Raw genomic sequence first — 23983 nt, forward strand, 5'->3', positions numbered from 1 at the left:
ACGCGACCCAGTCGTTCAGTCTTTTTGTTCTGTATCTATGGACGCGACCCAGTCATTCAGTCTATTTGTTCTGTATCTATGGACGCGACCCAGTCATTCAGTATATTTGTTCTGTATCTATGGACGCGACCCAGTCTTTCAGTCTATTTGTTCTGTATCTATGGACGCGACCCAGTCGTTCAGTCTATTTGTTCTGTATCTATGGACGCGACCCAGTCGTTCAGTTTATTTGTTCTGTATCTATGGACGCGACCCAGTCGTTCAGTCTTTTTGTTCTGTATCTATGGACGCGACCCAGTCGTTCAGTTTTTTTGTTCTGTATCTATGGATGCGACCCAGTCGTTCAGTCTTTTTGTTCTGTATCTATGGACGCGACCCAGTCGTTCAGTCTTTTTGTTCTGTATCTATGGACGCGACCCAGTCATTCAGTCTATTTGTTCTGTATCTATGGACGCGACCCAGTCATTCAGTATATTTGTTCTGTATCTATGGACGCGACCCAGTCTTTCAGTCTATTTGTTCTGTATCTATGGACGCGACCCAGTCGTTCAGTCTATTTGTTCTGTATCTATGGACGCGACCCAGTCGTTCAGTTTATTTGTTCTGTATCTATGGACGCGACCCAGTCGTTCAGTCTTTTTGTTCTGTATCTATGGACGCGACCCAGTCGTTCAGTTTTTTTGTTCTGTATCTATGGATGCGACCCAGTCGTTCAGTCTTTTTGTTCTGTATCTATGGACGCGACCCAGTCGTTCAGTTTTTTTGTTCTGTATCTATGGATGCGACCCAGTCGTTCAGTCTTTTTGTTCTGTATCTATGGACGCGACCCAGTCGTTCAGTCTTTTTGTTCTGTATCTATGGACGCGACCCAGTCGTTCAGTCTTTTTGTTCTGTATCTATGGACGCGACCCAGTCTTTCAGTCTTTTTGTTCTGTATCTATGGACGCGACCCAGTCGTTCAGTCTTTTTGTTCTGTATCTATGGACGCGACCCAGTCGTTCAATCTTTTTGTTCTGTATCTATGGACGCGACCCAGTCGTTCAGTCTATTTGTTCTGTATCTATGGACGCGACCCAGTCGTTCAGTCTTTTTGTTCTGTATCTATGGACGCGACCCAGTCATTCAGTCTATTTGTTCTGTATCTATGGACGCGACCCAGTCATTCAGTCTATTTGTTCTGTATCTATGGACGCGACCCAGTCTTTCAGTCTATTTGTTCTGTATCTATGGACGCGACCCAGTCTTTCAGTCTATTTGTTCTGTATCTATGGACGCGACCCAGTCGTTCAGTTTATTTGTTCTGTATCTATGGACGCGACCCAGTCGTTCAGTTTTTTGTTCTGTATCTATGGACGCGACCCAGTCGTTCAGTCTTTTTGTTCTGTATCTATGGACGCGACCCAGTCGTTCAGTCTTTTTGTTCTGTATCTATGGACGCGACCCAGTCATTCAGTCTTTTTGTTCTGTATCTATGGACGCGACCCAGTCTTTCAGTCTTTTTGTTCTGTATCTATGGACGCGACCCAGTCTTTCAGTCTTTTTGTTCTGTATCTATGGACGCGACCCAGTCGTTCAGTCTTTTTGTTCTGTATCTATGGACGCGACCCAGTCGTTCAGTCTTTTTGTTCTGTATCTATGGACGCGACCCAGTCATTCAATCTTTTTGTTCTGTATCTATGGACGCGACCCAGTCGTTCAGTCTTTTGTTCTGTATCTATGGACGCGACCCAGTCGTTCAGTCTTTTGTTCTGTATCTATGGACGCGACCCAGTCGTTCAATCTTTTTGTTCTGTATCTAGGGACGCGACCCGGTCGTTCAGTCTTTTTGTTCTGTATCTATGGACGCGACCCAGTCGTTCAGTCTTTTTGTTCTGTATCTATGGACGCGACCCAGTCGTTCAGTCTTTTTGTTCTGTATCTATGGATGCGACCCAGTCGTTTAGTCTTTTTGTTCTGTATCTATGGACGCGACCCAGTCATTCAGTCTTTTTGTTCTGTATCTATGGATGCGACCCAGTCGTTCAGTCTTTTTGTTCTGTATCTATGGATGCGACCCAGTCGTTCAGTCTTTTTGTTCTGTATCTATGGATGCGACCCAGTCGTTCAGTCTTTTTGTTCTGTATCTATGGATGCGACCCAGTCGTTCAGTCTTTTTGTTCTGTATCTATGGATGCGACCCAGTCATTCAGTCTTTTTGTTCTGTATCTATGGATGCGACCCAGTCATTCAGTCTTTTTGTTCTGTATCTCACGTTTCTTTTAGAATAACATTTAGTTTTCAACAGAGGAGATTTGTATAAACCTTGCTGTCTGTCTCTCCGATGCTAGATGCATTGTACAGTATAGTAGAGATTACGTTTATAAATTGCCTGGCTGAGCTGATGAGACAGTCCATTGCGCTGTCAGATGGAACAGAGTAAATAGGCATTTTAACATCATAGATTTAGCCGGTGGTAACTTCTGGAATAGACACAGGCTGGAATGCGGTTTCAACCAATCAGCATTCAGGATTAGACCCACCCGTTGGATAAAGAACAATAATATACAGAGTTACAGCGAATTCCAAATACAGAACAGCCTTTGGACCACTCTCCACCACATGAACGCACACAGACAGACACAAGCAGTTCTCTGACAACTGGTTTCTAAGGTGTTTGTGTTCTGTCGTCAGTTACAAATTTGGCCAACTAGTTGGGGGGGCACATTTCAGGGTGAACGAGCGCTTTCAGCAATTAGTCCTGTATCCTTCACTAAGGCCTTTCTGAAACAATGTTACCGGCACCAAGCAAAGGAAACACTATATTGACCATCCCTCCCCAGGGCTGCCTGTTGGTGTAGTTCAAGCATTGTTACAGCGTTCTCCATCTAAAAAGAGTCTGATCATGCCCTAATTTAGATAAATTGCATCTATTTTACTTAGGGGCTCACTTCTCTCTCTCTCTGTCTCTCTCTCTTTGAACCAGACAGCTTAGATTTTTTTTTCTCCCACAATTCGTGTCGAGTTCCCTGAAACCAGCTGTGTAATTTCTGAGGCCAAGAATGGGCTGGCGTAATGAGAACCACCTGGGTCAGTGGAGCGGAGGGGAGCCGGAGCTGGGCCGGCCGGTGCCACCTCTCCCTGGCATGGTTCTCTCTGGGCCCTGATAGGGGCTGGATGGATGGAGGGGCCAGATGCACCCGACTGGGGAACAGGGTGGCTGGGGGAGACACTACTTGTCTAGAAGCCCTTGACCTAGGTTGAAATGGGAGTGGGTGGCTTGGGGAATGTACAAGGTCAGATTGTGTGAGTGCAGTGTGTGTGTGTGTGGGGAGGGGGGACTACTTGTCTAGATGCCCTGGGTCACAGAGTGGGTGGGATTGTGTGTGTGTGTACAGTATGGGTCACAGACTGTGTGTGTGTATGTGTGTGTTGGGGGAGGGGGGGTTGAAGTGTGTGTGCTTATCTAGGGTAGAGGTATTCTGAGTTTATGGAACTGCAGGGCCTAAATAAGGGGATAGATTGTGTGGGGAATTGAGCAGAGTAGAGTGATTTGTGTGATACCGATGGTAGCCTTAACTAATATCTAGTTGAAATAAACCAGTCACAATCTAAAAATCTATTTACCCTACGGTAGTCTCCCGATGCTCAGTGGTTGCACATCATCGTACAAGTGCTCAACTTCGTTTTTAAAAGTGTGGGATTATTATTATTACTATAACTTTTTAGGGGGAGGGTAAACACTCCAAACAGCCTACTCGACTGCTTGTAGGCATCCGCATGGTCCTAAAGCACACCGTTGCCTTGTTTAAAAAAAAATCACATTCCAATGATAAACCTGGGGGGGGGACAAAAATACCATTTCAGAATGTGGTGGTGGTGGTGGGGTCCCCCCCGTACCCAGTGAAAGTTGCGCCCCTGCCATCGTGCAATAACTTTTCAGATTTAAGAACATAACCTAAGAATGCTGCCAGCACAAACTTTAGAGCCGGGCTACAGAATGACGCAATCAAGTATATGATCCGTACCTTTGAGAATAATCTCTTGGGTGTAAAATTCTAAATGATTCGACTGGTCGTTAATCTCTAATTTGTATTACACTTTTCTCCATTGGAAAATAAGCAATGATAACCTATGATCTGAAATACAAAATACTATGCCCATAGAGACAAGGTAGATCCCGAAAATACTTTTGAGAGTTTTAATTGGAGGTTTTGGTCTGATATCTCGTTTCTTTATCATTGTGACACTTCTTTCCCTCCCATGAAATGGAGATCCCATTTGTGTCAAATGTTTATGATGGTTCCTGTGATAGGATAGAGGCTGCATACTTTATGCCCAAAATAGTTTACATACAACACAGACCTCATTCCTTGTGACTTGTCTTTGCAACTCAGAGTCACCTTCTACTATTTTACCGTAATTTAACTAGGTAAGTCAGTTAAGAACAAACTCTTATTTTCAATGACAGCCTAGGAACAGTGGGTTAACTGCCTTGTTCAGGGGCAGAACAACATACTTTTACCTTGGGATTCAATCGTGAAAACTTTCGGTTACTAGTTCAACACTCTAACCACTAGGCTACCTGCTGACTTCTACTCCACAAACAACTAAAGTAGTCTAATTATTTACTTCAAATGTTAGCTTCAGTGTTGCCTATATGGTTCAAATAGACATATAATACACAGTCCCGTCAGAAAGCATTCACACCCCTTGACTTTTCCATATATAATTGTGTTACAAAAGTGGGATTAAAATGGATTTAATTGTCATTTTTTTGTCAACAATCTACACAAAATACTCTGTAATGTCAAAGTGGAAGAAAAATTCCAACATTTGTAAAATATAGATGAAATACAAAACACACATATATATATATAATATATCTTGATTACAGATGAAGTCGGAAGTTTACATACACTCAGGTTGGAGTCATTAAAACTCATTTTCAACCACTCCACAAATTTCTTGTTAACAAGCTATAGTTTTGGCAAGTCGGTTAGGACATCTACTTTGTGCATGACACAAGTAGTTTTTCCAACAACTGTTTACAGACAGATTATTTAAATTATAATTAATTGTATTACAATTCCAGTGGGTCAGAAGTTTACATACACTAAGTTATTAAGAAAATTATGTCATGGCTTTAGAAGCTTCTGATAGGCTAATTGACATAATTTGAGTCAATTGGAGGTGTACCTGTGGATGTATTTCAAGGCCTACCTTCAAACTCAGTGCCTCTTTGCTTGACATCATGGGAAAATCTAAAGAAATCAGCCAAGACCTCAGAAGAAAAATTGTAGACCTCCACAAGTCTGGTTCCTCCCTGGGAGCAATTTCCAAACGCCTGAAGGTACCACATTCATCTGTACAAACAATAGTACGCAAGTATAAACACCATGGGACCACGCAGCCATCATACCGCTCAGGAAGGAGATGCATACTGTCTCCTAGAGTTGAACGTACTTTGGTGCCAAAAGTGCAAATCAATCCCAGAACAACAGCAAAGGACCTTGTGAAGATGCTGGAAGAAATAGGTACAAAAGTATCTATATCCAAAGTAAAACAAGTCCTATATCAACATAACCTGAAAGGCTGCTCTGCAAGGAAGAAGCCACTGCTCTAAAACCGCCATAAAAAATCCAGACTACGGTTTTCAACTGCACATGGGGCGAATATTGTAGTTTTTGGAGAAATGTCCTCTGGTCTGATGAAACAAAAATAGAACTGTTTGGCCATAATGACCATCATTATGTTTGGAGGAAAAAGGAGGAGGCTTGAAAGCCGAAGAACACCATCCCAACCGTGAAGCACGGGGGTGGCAACATCATGTTGTGGGGGTGCTTTGCTGCAGGAGGGACTGGTGCACTTCACAAAATAGATGGCATCATGAGGGAGGACAATTATGGGGATATATTAAAGCAATACAATACATCAATACATCAGTCAGGAAGTTAAAGCTTGGTCGCGAATGGGTCTTCCAAATGGACAATGACCCCAAGCAAACGTCGAAAGTGTGGCAAAATGGCTAAAGGACAACAAAGTAATGGTATTGGAGTGGCCATCACAAAGCCCTGACCTCAATCCCATAGAAAATTTGTGGGCAGAACTGAAAAAGCGTATGCGAGCAAGGAGGTCTACAAACCTGACTCAGTTACACCAGCTCTGTCAGGAGGAATGGGCCAACATTCACCCAACTTATTGTGGGAAGCAATTCCAGGGTAGATTTGGCCTTGTGTTTTAGGTTATTGTCCTGCTGAAAGGTGAATTGATTTCCCAATGTCTGCTGGAAAGGATTTTGCCTGTGCTTAGCTGCATTTAGTTTATTTTTATCCTGAAAATCTCCCCAGTCCTTAATGATTACAAGCATATCCATAACATGATGCATCCAGTAATTTTCAGTAATTTGTTGTGCTGGATTTGCCTCAAACATAACACGTTGTATTCAGGACACCATCCGAAGCGTAATTAATAACTTCCCCATGCACAAAGGGATATTTAATGTCTATTTACATTTTTTTATCCATATACCAATAGGTGCCCTTCTTTGTGAGGCATTGGAAAACCTCATTTTTCTTTGTGGTTGAATCTGTGTTTGAAATTCAATGTTCAACTGAGGGACCTTACAGAATTGAATGTGTGGTACAGAGATGAGGTAGTTATTAAATTATGTTAAACACTGTTATTGCACATATAGTGAGTCCATGCAACTTGTTATGTGACTTGTTAAGCACATTTTCATTTTCCTGAACTTATTTAGGCTTGCAATGAACTTATTTAGGCTTGCAATGAACTTATTTAGGCTTGCAATGAACTTATTTAGGCTTGCAATGAACTTATTTAGGCTTGCAATTAACTTATTTAGGCTTGCAATGAACTTATTTAGGCTTGCCATAACAAAATGGGTTGATTACTTATTGACTCAGGACATTTCAGCTTTTCATTTTTAATTCCTTAAATTCATTCTCCTTTGACATTATGGGGTACTTACTGTGTGTAGGCCAGTGACCAAAACATCTCAATTTAATACATTTTAAATTGAGACTGTAACACAGCAAAATATGGAAAAAGTCAACGGCTGTGAATACTTTCTGAAGGTACTGTAATATTAGTCTATTTCTTAACTCATGAAACCACAAATCCTTAGTTATTTAGGGAATACCTTTTGGCTCAGGAGCACCCCCGACCCAGGGGCAATAGCCCCGTTAAAGATTTTTTTAAACAACAAGAGATGCCACTGAGCATGTTATATCATTCCTTGACAACCTTCTTTTACTTCTCTATAAGTTAAGCCCAAATACATCCAAATACGTTACATAACGTCTTGGGTCAATACCAAGCTCAACTCCACTCCTTTCAACACAAAACACAAAATTCCCATGGCATGACAACATCCCAACTGCTATTCCCGTTCAAAAATTCTTGGTAAAGTTGTTGGCGGGTGGAGCGGGCCTGAGTGTCTGATGCCGGGGCCAGATGAAATACACCATGATCTACAGCCTCCAGCAGATGTCAAACACATTGTTGTGTGTTGTCTGGAGCGAAGAGGCAGACGATGCACATGTTTTATCAGAGGGCCCTTTAATCTTAAAGGTGCACCGTCCGCTGACAACTCCCAGTGCTGCTTTTCATAGGAATTCCTCTCCATTTCTTTTTTTTGATAAAGAGAGAGAAAGATAGGGGGGAGAGAAAAGAGAGAGAGAGAGATAATTCTTCTCCCTTTCAACTTGACACAAGTAATCTCTTCCACAAGAAATGCCATTGCTTTCACGGTCGGATTGTAACTTACCCGCTGTGATGCCGGATACGACCAAAGCCAACGGACGGACACTTGACACCCACTCTGACACATGCAATCGGCTCAGTCTTTGAGACTTGGATTTCTTGATTTTATTTTGGTGTATTTTTATCCCCTAGACACATTTTTGAGGGGTAATCTTATTGGTCACAGTCAGAGCCTCAGTGTTCCTGTATTCCTATACAGCTAAGTGAACACACGAAGATGTTATGCTGATTTGCTGTGATTCAAAATGACCATGTATACAGATGTTCAATGTGTGTTGAATTTTTGAATGATGTATGTGGGTTGCCTTTAGATTTCAACAAAAGGTGATGTATTGAAACATTTCACATTACCTTTTGGTAGACACTCTCTTTAGGTTTACTTACAGTAGTGAGTACATACATTTGACATACTTTTTCACATTGGTCCCCCATGGGAATTGAACCCACAGCATTGGCATTGCAAGTGCCACGCTCTACCAACTGAGCCACGCCTCCCCTGAAAAGACACACATGCACACACACCCACAGCACACTTTCTCACCTGGCGTAACTATCCCCGGGTGGGATGAGCTCCTGGAAGAGCTGGAACTGGTAGAGGTAGAGAACCACCAGGTGTCCAGCACTGAAGATGGCCATGAGGACACACAGACAGCTGAAAATGAGCGGGTGGAAGGTCCGACAGAAGGACCACCAGGTACACAGGCCCAGGAAGGTGACGAAGTACACCGCAGAGGTCAGGGAGGGCAGCATGATGCCTGGAACAGCACAGAAGCAGAGGGGGACATAGTGGCTGATGGAACATCACCAGTGAGACTGGATGGAGCAGTTTGCATTGTATTTCCTAATATTGACTTTACGTTGTTGTCTAATCGCATCTCTGATTTTTACATTTCACACCAGAGAATGAAAAATATGGCACCATTCTTGGTAAGGAAGTTTTACATTCTGTAAGGCTTTGGGAAACAAGGTTCATCCTAACCATTAATGTGTGTAGTGTCTCATGCATATGTTTAATATTGAATACTGAATGTTTCTAGGTAAAATGTCATTAAGTTCAATCAATGAATGATTCAATTCAAGGAAATTAGAAATTGACTAACTGCACTGCTCTGTTAATACGTTTGGGATTGTCAGTCTTCGTTTGAGTGAGGGCACTTACCTGTAAGGCCCAGTAATATGGTGACCACTACTTTCCCTGCAGTGGTAATAAGATTCCCAATGATCTCCTTGACTTTGGACGCCACCGCCGCTATCTGACGAAGGATTATCATCTTAGTGCTCTCCTCCTCTTCTTCACCTTCCCCTTCTTCCCCCTCTCCTGTCTCCTCCACCTCGTCCCCGGTCATCTCTTCATCCCCGTGTTCATAGTCCTCCTCGAACACCAGGTCGTCCTCCTCCATCCACACCTCCTCCCTTTTCTCCTCCACCTCCACCTCCTCCCTTTTCTCCTCCTCCACCTCCTCCCTTTTCTCCCCTTCCGCCTCATCTTCCTCATCCTCGTCTTCCTTCTTTTCCTGGGGAAAGAAGATGAATACAATGAGTATCAAGGCAGAAATTAATAACCTGTACACCCTGCTCCATTGAGTAGAAACGGCTTTGCTGAGTAGCCCTGCTTTGTTGAGAGAAATCAATCCAATAGACTGTGAAGACATAGTATTGGATGAAGTCAATGTATTGCCAATATATCTTTTACTTTGAGTGTTTCTGTGTAGAGACAACAGAGCTGAGCAAAAAACCCTGTCAAGCATTTGATGCAGAACCATGTTGCAGCGAAGCTGCTGATAGAGGTTTTAAAGAGGGTCCGAGGAGTTACGTCCCATTGTAATGATTAATGAGAAGGGTTAGTGGAGAGATTACAGGTCTGTTTGACTGTGACATACAGCAGGACCGTACTCCAGCCATTTGAACTAGCTGTCTCTGTTTAAGGCATCAAACGACTAAACAAGTCTAATGACTGCCTCCAATTCAGCAAACCTGCACTTTTCACTAAACATCAGCCAGTGCGTGTTTTGATTTAAATGGCAATTATACTGTTGGCTATTTAAGACTGCTGCCATGCAAACCAGCATATGGATTGTAAATGGTTAGCTAGCATTCTGGTTTACATTAGCCATGTACATCTCATTGCATTTAATAAAGGTCAGAAAATAACATCGGTTCATAGCAGGCCATATGGTGAAGATAACAAAGGGAAAAAGCTAATCAGATTGTTATGTGTATTCATAACATAAATCCCAGGAAAACAATATATGTTGACCTTGCGTTATTGCTGGTATCTTCTGTACTATATTATAGATGTTGCTCTCCTTCTCCCATTTATAAATAATACATATGTCAACAGGTGCATTTCAAATGTACATAAAGACGAATTATTAGCCTGTTTGTCTGTGCATTAGATTATAAAGTGACATGCGTTAGGCGAAAGACTCTCCTAACGAGGTTAGGGGAACATAAATGAATCTACTGGGACATAACAGGATGGATGAGCATTAAGCGAAATTAGATTAGGTGTGGGACGCTGGAGACGAGACAGAATGTGGGCTTCACCTCAAAAGCAGCAGTCAGACTAGCTGACTCCGAACTGTGGTAGATGCTCAACATTGGTTAACGTATGTTTTTATCATATGTACTTCAAATGTCAGTTGTTAAAACTCACTAGGCTACCTCACCTGGCCAACATCCAGTGAAATTGCAGAGCGCCAAATTCAAAAACAGAAATACTCATTATAAAAATTAATAAAACATACAAGTGTTATACATCGGTTTAAAGATTAACTTCTTGTTAATCCAACCATGGTGTCTGATTTCAAAAAGGCTTTACGGCAGAAGCATACTATGCAATTATCTGAGAACAGCGCCCACCAGACAAATCATTACAAACAGTAACCGGCCAAGTAGAGGAGTTACACAAGTCAGAAATAGTGATAAAATTAATCACTTACCTTTGATGATCTTCATATGGTTGCACTCACAAGACTCCCATTTACTCAATAAATGTTTGTTTTGTTTCGATAAAGTCCATGTTTATAACCAAAAACCTCAGTTTTGTTCACCCGTATTGTTCAGTAATCCACAGGCTCAAACGCAGTCGAAAAATCCAAATAGTATCCGTAAAATTAGTAGAAAGATGTCAAACGATGTTAATAATCAATCGTCAGGTTGATTTTAGACCTAATACTCAATAATATTTCAACGGGACAATAACGTTGCCAATATAAAGGGTAAACAAGAAAGGCGCCCTCTCGGTCGCGTGCATGAAAAAGCTCTGGGACACTGAATGGTCCACTCATTCAGAGTGGTCTTACTCCCTAATTTTTCAGAATACACGCCTGAAACAATTTCTAAAGACTGTTGATATCTAGTGGAAGCCATAGGAAGTGCAATTTGAGTCCTAAGTCAATGGATACTGTAATGGCATTCAATAGAAAACTACAAACATAAAAATATTCCACTTCCGGGACGGATTTTTCTCAGGTTTTCACCGGCCAAATCAGTTCTGTTATACTCACAGACGTTATCTTAACAGTTTCGGAAACGTTAGAGTGTTTTCTATCCAAATCTACCAATTATATGCATATCATAGCTTCTGGGCCTGAGTAGCAGGCAGTTTACTTTGGGCATGCTTTTCATCCGGAAGTAAAAACAGTGCCCCTACCCTAGTGAAGTTAATTCAATTTAGAAACAAGGCCATTTAGAAACACTTTAGATAAAGTGTTTAAAAATATACATGTTAGTTGCATAGTAGTTACAACTGTTATAGGTCTACCTGTTTGTAACGTTGTAACAATGTGTATTTACACCGTAATCATACCTAGCCTACTTATATAAACACATAGGTTTCAGGATCCTTTTCAACACTGGAAATGACCACAAGGTAGCAGACAATGGACAAAAGTATACCATTTATGTCACAAGAAGCAATATTTTACACAACCATAAAAAACTAAAGCAGTGGTATAAAATTAAACTGTGATGGAGATTCAAATTGAACGCACCTGTTATTTTACATACTTTGCACAAAAGATGTGTCAAGTAACATTGTGGATATTGTTCAAACAAAATATGAATGATATGCACTCAAGTCATAACAATCATTTAATTTATACAGCAGGCTTTGATGCTTACATCTAGAGGCATTAATCATAGGTTCACTGTCCAATGTATCAGTCCAAATAAACAATACACTGAAGCCATAACTATGAGTAAATACAATTCTGCTCATCCGGAAGGGAGACACAAGAAACATGAAGGCTTCTGGGCATAGACATGTTATTTCTGGATTGGAATAATGGCCAAAAATGGTACGTTACCACAAAAAAGGAAATTCAAAGGGCCCTGGATTGGAATAGTTATATGTTTGATATTTGTCATAATAAATACAATTTGAAGGAAAAACGAAGAAAGTTTTGCTTCAGAAACAGACATCACTAATGAAATAAAAAGCTCCCATTTCTGAACACAGAAAAAGCTAACTATTGCTAAAAAACTAAACTATTCTTCAGAAAAAAAGTGTTGTCATATGGGTACATGTGGTCATCTGAGATTAATTGGCATAATTTCCTAAAAACATTATTCTCTCAGGGTTCATATAGACACATAATAGTCCAACGTGTGAGATGAAAGAATCGTTGGGGATTCGGCTGAGAACTCGAGACCCTCGTTCAGTCACTGGAAACCTCAAACTGGACCATGGTTAAACGATATCTAAACCAGGTTGATCCTTTCAACAGCACACTCTGGTTTAATATCTACACTGCAGTCAGCAATTACAGAACTGAAATAAAAAAAACATTAGTGCAGCCTAATCACTTGTTTATTTGAAAGGGGCCTACATGGTCATTTTAAAAAATCTGCCTACATATTTCCCCTACTCTATATTTATTATACCACCACAATGAATGAGCGCTCTGTGCGATCACTCGCCGCCCTATCGCAAAATCTCCACAGAGTAACACAAACAAGTCTTTCTCGCTAGAGCCTGAGAGAAAATACCAAAGTCAGTAATCTGCTCACTATCGGCCGTGGCATATCATAATTGATCAAACAAGTTGCGTTTGATGAAGCCCGGTTTATTTAACCGTGGCAACTGCTCCCATGTGGCCGTCGGGTAGCCGCGCCAATGCAGCTTGCAGCTGGGAGTTCAAACCCCAATGCTCAACAGAGGAGGCAGCCAAATAACCAAAGGCTCCCTAATCAACCTCCTGAGGGATCAGATTCCACATCGTCCTCCCGCTCTCACAAACAGGCTCTCAGTCTGTCCACAGGCCGCACCTACTGAAACATACCATATCACTAACACACTGTGAGATGATGGAGGTGGTGGCTGGAGTCAGTGGGGTTTAATGTAGCCAGTCTAGACGTCAGCACCTCCCCTGGTAGGTCTACTGCTGGTTCACTGTACAGTATTATAACTAGTACATACTGCTGGTTCACTGTACCGTATTATAACTAGTACATACTACCGGTTCACTGTACAGTATTATAACTAGTACATACTGCTGGTTCACTGTACAGTATTATAACTAGTACATACTACCGGTTCACTGTACAGTATTATAACTAGTACATACTGCCGGTTCACTGTACAGTACTATAACTAGTACATACTACCGGTTCACTGTACAGTATTATAACTAGTACATACTGCCGGTTCACTGTACAGTATTATAACTAGTACATACTACCAGTTCATTGTACAGTATTATAACTAGTACATACTACCGGTTCACTGTACAGTATTATAACTAGTACATACTACCGGTTCATTGTACAGTATTATAACTAGTACATACTGCTGGTTCACTGTACAGTATTATAACTAGTACATACTACCGGTTCATTTTACAGTATTATAACTAGTACATTCTAGTACATAGTTTCTGTTTTCAACTGACCAAAAATATTGTCAGACTACTATTGCATACTACTACATTATCTTACTACATTACTTTTCTATCAAGCCTTGTACTTTTGCCACAAAAAATGAGGGTATTTGCTTTCACTAAGCCTTTAAGCGTGTGAAAAACTTAAGGGATATTGCAAGAAGTGGGCAGGCCTGTCGAGTGAAGCCACAAAGGCCGAATCCAATTCTATGTCCCCAACCACAAGCCTCAGTTTAGTACCTTACAAATGGCACATATAAAACCCAAGGGAAACCCCACACCAAATGCATTTGGAACAATTCAGCTGTTCAGCCAGTTCTCTGTTAATTAGTCTATTGGTAAAGCCACAAATAACCAGATCAGATGTTGAGGCTTCTAAGGCTCCTATGAACAATAACATCTGGTGGTCCTGCTGGGTTCAGATGGTAAGACAGAGCTGCTAGCAATCGGTTTTCCTGTTTTACATCCATAGGCTTATTTTTTATTTTTTTTATTTCACCCCCCTTTTCTCCCCAATTTCGTGGTATCCAATTGTTAGTAGTTACTATCTTGTCTCATCGCTACAACTCCCGTACGGGCTCGGGAGAGGCGAAAGTTGAAAGCCATGCGTCCTCCGAAACGCAACCCAACCAAGCCGCACTGTGGGATGACTTGCAATGCCGCATCAGTTCCCGACCTCACTAACGTTCCTGTGGCTGAATGGAAGCAAGTCCCCGCAGCAATGTTCCAACATCTAGTGGAAAGCCTTCCTAGAAGAGTGGAGGCTGTTATAGCAGCAATGTTCCAACATCTAGTGGAAAGCCTTCCCAGAAGAGTGGAGGCTGTTATAGCAGCAATGTTCCAACATCTAGTGGAAAGCATTCCCAGAAGAGTGGAGGCTGTTATAGCAGCAATGTTCCAACATCTAGTGGAAAGCATTCCCAGAAGAGTGGAGGCTGTTATAGCAGCAAAGGGGGGACCAACTCCATAATAATGCCCATGATTTTGGAATGAGATGTTCAACAAGCAGGTGTCCACATACTTTTGGCATGTAGTGTATGAGCTTGTCTGACTACCACGCTTCCTGCTGCCAACTTCACATTTTAGAATCTCCTAAAAGAGCTACAAGATGGCTTTTCAACATTCATTAGTAAATAATCCTACATTCTGGGATCAATTTGAAATGTAACTAAATTCATTCCTAATGATCAATACAAATGAATTAGATGACCTCTGGATTCTATGGGATGCCACCAAAGGTTTTGTTAAAAATAATGCAACTGCATTTGCATCTGGGTTGAATGAATTACAATTAAAGAATATATCAGGCTATTGCATCCCCCAATAGTCCAAATGTGAAATACGTACCCTTGCCGATATCATGGACAGAAAGGGTGCAGCATTCCAGGATTGGAAAGATACACACACATTACCAGGCAACTTATTTTTTTCTATATTTACAATTTAGGTCAGCTATGCTGGTCTATGGTCCCTTGGGAATCCCAACCGCCGAACCATCAAATGATGGGATTTCTAAATCAATTGTAAATATGAGCACCCGAAAGGACTGATCTCTATAATATACAGTATATAAACGACTACTGGAAAGCTCATATTCTGGATGGAAACATGTTAGCTGGTTCTACACCTGCATTGCTTGCTGTTTGGGGTTTTAGGCTGGGTTTCTGTACAGCACTTTGAGATATCAGCTGATGTATGAAGGGCTATATAAATACATTTGATTTGATTTGAGGGAAGGGGTTGGGAGATTAGGGGTGGAGGCCTACTTCATTTTATGTTTTGTTTTTCTGTTTATACTAAGGTTATTATTATTATTATTAACATTTTAAATTATGATCCAAATGATAAACAGTTTGTAGTTATGTACCTTTTGCTATGTTTTTCTTAATTTAGTCACAAAAAAAGACACCACTGGTCCACTGATCTATTGCGCTACACTGAGTATACAAAACATTAAGAACACCTGCTCTTTCCATGACATAGACTGACCAGGTGAATACAGGTGAAAGCTATGATTCCTTATTGATGTCACTTGTTAAATCCTCTTCAGTCAATGTAGATGAAGGGGAGGAGACAGGTTAAAGAAGGATTTTTAAGCTTTGAGACAACTGAGACATGGATTGTGTATCTGTGGCATTGAGAGGATGAATGGGCAAGACAAAATATTTAAGTGTCTTTGAACGGGGTACAGTGCCTTGCGAAAGTATTCGGCCCCCTTGAACTTTGCAACCTTTTGCCACATTTCAGGCTTCAAACATAAAGATATAAAACTGTATTTTTTTGTGAAGAATCAACAACAAGTGGGACACAATCATGAAGTGGAATGACATTTATTGGATATTTCAAACTTTTTTAACAAATCAAAAACTGAAAAATTGGGCGTGCAAAATTATTCAGCCCCTTTACTTTCAGTGCAGCAAACTCTCTCCAGAAGTTCAGTGAGGATCTCTGAATGATCCAATGTTGACCTAAATGACTAATGATGATAAATACAATCCACCTGTGTGTAATCAAGTCTCCGTATAAATGCACCTGCACTGTGATAGTCTCAGAGGTCCGTTAAAAGCGCAGAGAGCATCATGAAGAACAAGGAACACACCAGGCAGGTCCGATATACTGTTGTGAAGAAGTTTAAAGCCGGATTTGGATACAAAAAGGTTTCCCAAGCTTTAAACATCCCAAGGAGCACTGTGCAAACGATAATATTGAAATGGAAGGAGTATCAGACCACTACAAATCTACCAAGACCTGCCCGTCCCTCTAAACTTTCAGCTCATACAAGGAGAAGACTGATCAGAGATGCAGCCAAGAGGCCCATGATCACTCTAGATGAACTGCAGAGATCTACAGCTGAGGTGGGAGACTCTGTCCATAGGACAACAATCAGTCGTATATTGCACAAATCTGGCCTTTATGGAAGAGTTGCAAGAAGAAAGACATTTCTTAAAGATATCCATAAAAAGTGTCATTTAAAGTTTGCCACAAGCCACCTGGGAGACACACCAAACATGTGGAAGAAGGTGCTCTGGTCAGATGAAACCAAAATTGAACTTTTTGGCAACAATGCAAAACTTTATGTTTGGCGTAAAAGCAACACAGCTCATCACCCTGAATACACCATCCCCACTGTCAAACATGGTGGTGGCAGCATCATGGTTTGGGCCTGCTTTTCTTCAGCAGGGACAGGGAAGATGGTTAAAATTGATGGGAAGATGGATGGAGCCAAATACAGGACCATTCTGGAAGAAAACCTGATGGAGTCTGCAAAAGACCTGAGACTGGGACGGAGATTTGTCTTCCAACAAGACAATGATCCAAAACATAAAGCAAAATCTACAATGGAATGGTTCAAAAATAAACATATCCAGGTGTTAGAATGGCCAAGTCAAAGTCCAGACCTGAATCCAATCGAGAATCTGTGGAAAGAACTGAAAACTGCTGTTCACAAATGCTCTCCATCCAACCTCACTGAGCTCGAGCTGTTTTGCAAGGAGGAATGGGAAAACATTTCAGTCTCTCGATGTGCAAAACTGATAGAGACATACCCCAAGCGACTTACAGCTGTAATCGCAGCAAAAGGTGCCGCTACAAAGTATTAACTTAAGGGGGCCGAATAATTTTGCACACCCAATTTTTCAGTTTTTGAGTTGTTAAAAAAGTTTGAAATATCCAATAAATGTCGTTCCACTTCATGATTGTGTCCCACTTGTTGTTGATTCTTCACAAAACATACAGTTTTATATCTTTATGTTTGACGACTGAAATTTGGCAAAAGGTCGCAAAGTTCAAGGGGGCCGAATACTTTCGCAAGGCACTGTATGGTAGTAGGTGCCAGATGCACCAGTTTGTGTCAAGAACGACAACACTGCTGGGTTTTTCACGCTCAACAGATCCCTGTGTGTGTCAAGAATGGTCATCCACCCAAAGGACATCCTGTCAACTTGACACAACTGTGGAAAGCATTGGAGTCCATGCACCGACGAATTGCGTCTGTTCTGACGTCAAAAGGGGGGAGTGCAAGTCAATATTAGGAAGGTGTTCCTAATGTTTTGTACACTCAGTGTATTTGTATAACTTGATGTGATGAGTATTATCACATCAATAAAAATACCAGTATAATACATTTTTTACAAGCTTTAAAAAAGATGGCACCATTGCATGGACAGGGCAGGGAAGGGGAATGCAATTAGGCACATTATTTGGCATGTCCAATAATATTTTCCCTCAGCTACAACAAAATGGATCTTATCTGAAGTAAAGCCCTTGTCACATAGTCACATATAGTACATTCAGAAAGTACTCAGACCCACTGACTTTTCCACATTTTGTTACGTTGCAGCTTTTTTCTAAAATGGATGAAATAAAACAAAGTTCCTCATTAATCTACACACAACACCCCGTAATGACAAAGCGAAAGCTGTCTTTTAGAAATGTTTGCACATTTATTAAAAATTAAAAACAGAAATACCTTATTTACATAAGTATTCAGACCCTTTGCTATGAGACTCGAAATTGAGCTCAGGTGAATCCTGTTTCCATTGATCATCCTTGAGATGTTTCTACAACTTGATTGGAGTCCACCTGTGGTAAATTCAATTGATTTGACATGATTTGGAAAGGCACACACCTGTCTATATAAGGTCCCACAGTTGACAGTGCATGTCAGAACAAAAACCAAGCCATGAGGTCAAAGTAATTGTTCGTGGAGCTCCAAGACAGGATTGTGTTGAGGCACAGATCTTGGGAATGGTATCAAAAAATGTCTGCAGCATTGAAGGTCCCCAAGTACACAGTGGCCTCCATAATTTTTAAATTGAAGAAGTTTGGAACCACCAAGACTTCCTAGTGCTGGCCGCCCGGCCAAACTGAGCAATCGGGGGAGAAGGGCCTTGGTCAGGGAGGTGACCAAGAACGCGATGGTCACTCTGACAGAGCTCCAGAGTTCCTCTGTGGGGATGGGAGAACCTTCCAGTAGGACAACCATCTCTGCAGCACTCCACCAATCAGGCCTTTATGGTAGTGGCCAGACGGAATCCACTCCTCAGTCAAAGGCACACGGCAGCCCGCTGGGACTGGGATACTAGTCAGGATCAAGGGAAAGATGTATGGAGCAAAGTACAGAGAGATCCTTGATGAAAACCTGCACCGTAGCAATCAGGACCACAGACTGGGGTGAAGGTTCACCTTCCAACAGGGCAACAACGCTAAGCACTCAGTCAAGACAACGAAGGAGTGGCTTTGGGACATGTCTCCGAATTTCCTTGAGTGGCCCAACCAGAGCCCAGACTTGAACCCGATCGAACTTCTCTGGAGAAACCTGAAAATAGCTGTGCAGCAACGTTCCACATCCAACCTTTTTATTTATTTATTTATTTTTTATTTCACCTTTATTTAACCAGGTAGGCAAGTTGAGAACAAGTTCTCATTTACAATTGCGACCTGGCCAAGATAAAGCAAAGCAGTTCGACAGATACAATGACACAGAGTTACACATGGAGTAAAACAAACATACAGTCAATAATACAGTATAAACAAGTCTATATACAATGTGAGCAAATTAGGTGAGAAGGGAGGTAAAGGCAAAAAAGGCCATGGTGGCAAAGTAAATACAATATAGCAAGTAAAACACTGGAATGGTAGTTTTGCAATGGAAGAATGTGCAAAGTAGAAATAAAAATAATGGGGTGCAAAGGAGCAAAATAAATTAATTAATTAAATACAGTTGGGAAAGAGGTAGTTGTTTGGGCTAAATTATAGGTGGGCTATGTACAGGTGCAGTAATCTGTAAGATGTTCTGACAGTTGGTGCTTAAAGCTAGTGAGGGAGATAAGTGTTTCCAGTTTCAGAGATTTTTGTAGTTCGTTCCAGTCATTGGCAGCAGAGAACTGGAAGGAGAGGCGGCCAAAGAAAGAATTGGTTTTGGGGGTGACTAGAGAGATATACCTGCTGGAGCTTGCGAGGATCTGCATAGAAGAACAGGAGAAACTCCCCAAATACAGCAAGCTTGCAGCGTCAAACCCAAGAAGATTCGAGGCTGTAATCGCTACCAAAGGTGCTTCAACAAAGTACTGAGTAAAGGTTCTTAATACTTATGTTAATGTGATATTTCAGTTGTTTATGTAATACATTTGAATAAGGCTATAACGTAACCAAATGTGGAAAAAGTCAAGGGTTCTGAATGCACTGTATATGGGATCAGTAACATAGCGACTCATTAATCTTAGACCCTAAAGATATCAAACTAAGAGGGGCCCCTAGATTTAAGGCAGAGTGAACTATAGGTGGAGCTCCCCTGTAACGGGTCATGGCATCAGTAGCGGCCACCATTATCTTGTCCCTTTCCTACAGTAGCTTCTAGCTAGTATCAGCTAGCTACATCTGTAACTAGTTAACTACCATCGACTAGCCTACAGACTAGCCCACAGGTCCATGGACTAACTTTAGCATCAGAGTGAGCCTGTACATTGGCAAGTGTGATGACTAGGCTGTGGAGTTGTGAGAGAGCCAGCCAGTGATCAGAGCAGAGCAGAAAGGAGTACAGCGGGGCAGTATGGTGGTGAGGTTCTAATTAGCCCCTGAGTCATACAGCTGTAAAGGACCCTGCCAAGGGAGGGTGGGGGGAGGCACATACCAACTCATTACCACTCCACAACATGCTGTACACTTGGAGAGAACACGTCCCCACACTTCTTTTATTAGGGAGAGAGAGAGAGAGAGAGAGAGAGAGAGAGAGAGAGAGAGAGAGAGAGAGAGAGAGAGAGAGAGAGAGAAGAGGGGGAAAGTTTGGAGCAGGGGCCCAGTCCTGGCACTGAGATTCTTTCACTGGCACCAGATGAGGAGCAGTGAGAATACGAGTCACCAGATGAGGAGTGGCGAAGATACGAGCTAACAGATGAGTGGTGAAGATACGAGCCACCAGATGAGGGGCGGTGAGAATACGAGCCACCAAATGAGAAGCGGTGAAGATACGAGCCACCAGATGAGGGGCGGTGAGAATACGAGCCACCAAATGAGAAGCGGTGAAGATACGAGCCACCAGATGAGGGGCGGTGAAAATACGACCCACCAGATGAGGAGCGGTGAAGATACGAGCCACCAGATGAGGGGCGGTGAGAATACGAGCCACCAGATGAGAAGCGGTGAGAATACGAGCCACCAAATGAGAAACGGTGAAGATACGAGCCACCAGATGAGGAGCGGTGAAGATACGACCCACCAGATGAGGAGCGGTGAAGATACGAGCCACCAGATGAGGGGCGGTGAGAATACGAGCCACCAAATGAGAAGCGGTGAAGATACGAGCCACCAGATGAGAAGCGGTGAAGATACGAGCCACCAGATGAGGGGCGGTGAGAATACGAGCCACCAGATGAGAAGCGGTGAGAATACGAGCCACCAAATGAGAAGCGGTGAAGATACGAGCCACCAAATGAGAAGCGGTGAAGATACGAGCCACCAGATGAGGGGCGGTGAGAATATGAGCCACCAGATGAGAAGCGGTGAGAATACGAGCCACCAAATGAGAAGCGGTGAAGATACGAGCCACCAGATGAGGAGCGGTGAAGCTACGACCCACCAGATGAGGAGCGGTGAAGATACGAGCCACCAGATGAGGGGCGGTGAGGATACGAGCCACCAAATGAGAAGCGGTGAAGATACGAGCCACCAGATGAGGGGCGGTGAGAATACGAGCCACCAGATGAGAAGCGGTGAGAATACGAGCCACCAAATGAGAAGCGGTGAAGATACGAGCCACCAGATGATGAGCGGTGAAGATACGATCCACCAGATGAGGAGCGGTGAAGATACGAGCCACCAGATGAGGAGCGGTGAAGATACGAGCCACCAGATGAGGAGCGGTGAAGATACGAGCCACCAGATGAGAAGCGGTGAGAATACGAGACACCAAATGAGAAGCGGTGAAGATACGAGCCACCAGATGAGGAGCGGTGAAGATACGAGCCACCAGATGAGGAGCGGTGAAGATACGAGCCACCAGATGAGGGGCGGTGAGAATACGAGCCACCAGATGAGGGGCGGTGAGAATACGAGCCACCAGATGAGAAGCGGTGAGAATACGAGCCACCAAATGAGAAGCGGTGAAGATACGAGCCACCAGATGATGAGCGGTGAAGATACGAGCCACCAGATGAGGGGCGGTGAGAATACGAGCCACCAGATGAGGGGCGGTGAGAATACGAGCCACCAGATGAGAAGCGGTGAGAATACGAGCCACCAAATGAGAAGCGGTGAAGATACGAGCCACCAGATGATGAGCGGTGAAGATACGATCCACCAGATGAGGAGCGGTGAAGATACGAGCCACCAGATGAGGAGCGGTGAAGATACGAGCCACCAGATGAGGAGCGGTGAAGATACGAGCCACCAGATGAGGAGCGGTGAAGATACGAGCCACCAGATGAGGAGCGGTGAAGATACGAGCCACCAGATGAGAAGCGGTGAGAATACGAGCCACCAAATGAGAAGCGGTGAAGATACGAGCCACCAGATGAGGGGCGGTGAGAATACGAGCCACCAGATGAGAAGCGGTGAGAATACGAGCCACCAAATGAGAAGCGGTGAAGATACGAGCCACCAGATGATGAGCAGTGAAGATACGATCCACCAGATGAGGAGCGGTGAAGATACGAGCCACCAGATGAGGAGCGGTGAAGATACGAGCCACCAGATGAGGAGCGGTGAAGATACGAGCCACCAGATGAGAAGTGGTGAGAATACGAGACACCAAATGAGAAGCGGTGAAGATACGAGCCACCAGATGAGGAGCGGTGAAGATACGAGCCACCAGATGAGGAGCGGTGAAGATACGAGCCACCAGATGAGGGGCGGTGAGAATACGAGCCACCAGATGAGGGGCGGTGAGAATACGAGCCACCAGATGAGAAGCGGTGAGAATACGAGCCACCAAATGAGAAGCGGTGAAGATACGAGCCACCAGATGATGAGCGGTGAAGATACGAGCCACCAGATGAGGGGCGGTGAGAATACGAGCCACCAGATGAGGGGCGGTGAGAATACGAGCCACCAGATGAGAAGCGGTGAGAATACGAGCCACCAAATGAGAAGCGGTGAAGATACGAGCCACCAGATGATGAGCGGTGAAGATACGAGCCACCAGATGAGGAGCGGTGAAGATACGAGCCACCAGATGAGGAGCGGTGAAGATACGAGCCACCAGATGAGGAGCGGTGAAGATACGAGCCACCAGATGAGAAGCGGTGAGAATACGAGCCACCAAATGAGAAGCGGTGAAGATACGAGCCACCAGATGAGGAGCGGTGAAGATACGAGCCACCAGATGAGGAGCGGTGAAGATACGAGCCACCAGATGAGAAGCGGTGAGAATACGAGCCACCAAATGAGAAGCGGTGAAGATACGAGCCACCAGATGAGGAGCGGTGAAGATACGAGCCACCAGATGAGAAGCGGTGAGAATACGAGCCACCAGATGAGGAGCGGTGAAGATACGAGCCACCAGATGAGGGGCGGTGAGAATACGAGCCACCAGATGAGAAGCGGTGAGAATACGAGCCACCAGATGAGAAGCGGTGAGAATACGAGCCACCAAATGAGGAGCGGTGAAGATACGAGCCACCAGATGATGAGCGGTGAAGATACGAGCCACCAGATGAGGAGCGGTGAAGATACGAGCCACCAGATGAGGAGCGGTGAAGATACGAGCCACCAGATGAGGAGCGGTGAAGATACGAGCCACCAGATGAGGAGCGGTGAAGATACGAGCCACCAGATGAGAAGCGGTGAGAATACGAGACACCAAATGAGAAGCGGTGAAGATACGAGCCACCAGATGAGGAGCGGTGAAGATACGAGCCACCAGATGAGGAGCGGTGAAGATACGAGCCACCAGATGAGGGGCGGTGAGAATACGAGCCACCAGATGAGGGGCGGTGAGAATACGAGCCACCAGATGAGAAGCGGTGAGAATACGAGCCACCAAATGAGAAGCGGTGAAGATACGAGCCACCAGATGATGAGCGGTGAAGATACGAGCCACCAGATGAGGAGCGGTGAAGATACGAGCCACCAGATGAGGAGCGGTGAAGATACGAGCCACCAGATGAGGAGCGGTGAAGATACGAGCCACCAGATGAGAAGCGGTGAGAATACGAGCCACCAAATGAGAAGCGGTGAAGATACGAGCCACCAGATGAGGAGCGGTGAAGATACGAGCCACCAGATGAGGAGCGGTGAAGATACGAGCCACCAGATGAGAAGCGGTGAGAATACGAGCCACCAAATGAGAAGCGGTGAAGATACGAGCCACCAGATGAGGAGCAGTGAAGATACGAGCCACCAGA

The 23983-nt window shown here is 43.5% G+C and overlaps 1 protein-coding gene and 1 non-coding gene across 2 annotated transcripts in view; both read right to left on the reverse strand.

Annotated features, from left to right (window-relative positions):
- LOC118382724 (piezo-type mechanosensitive ion channel component 2-like) overlaps nt 1-23983 on the reverse strand; it is a 174297-nt gene that overhangs the window by 62101 nt on the left and 88213 nt on the right. The window contains exons 6-7 of the mRNA XM_052504202.1: nt 8921-9275; nt 8303-8516 (exon numbers count right to left, since the gene is read on the reverse strand). Coding sequence (XP_052360162.1) covers nt 8303-8516; nt 8921-9275 — 569 coding nt within the window. The remainder of the gene's footprint in view (nt 1-8302; nt 8517-8920; nt 9276-23983) is intronic.
- On the reverse strand, nt 8183-8253 carry trnaa-ugc (transfer RNA alanine (anticodon UGC)). The gene has a single exon. It is a non-coding gene; the product is annotated as a tRNA-Ala (tRNA).

Source organism: Oncorhynchus keta, chromosome 4 (genome assembly GCF_023373465.1).
Source record: "Oncorhynchus keta strain PuntledgeMale-10-30-2019 chromosome 4, Oket_V2, whole genome shotgun sequence".
NCBI classification, from domain to species: domain Eukaryota; kingdom Metazoa; phylum Chordata; class Actinopteri; order Salmoniformes; family Salmonidae; genus Oncorhynchus; species Oncorhynchus keta.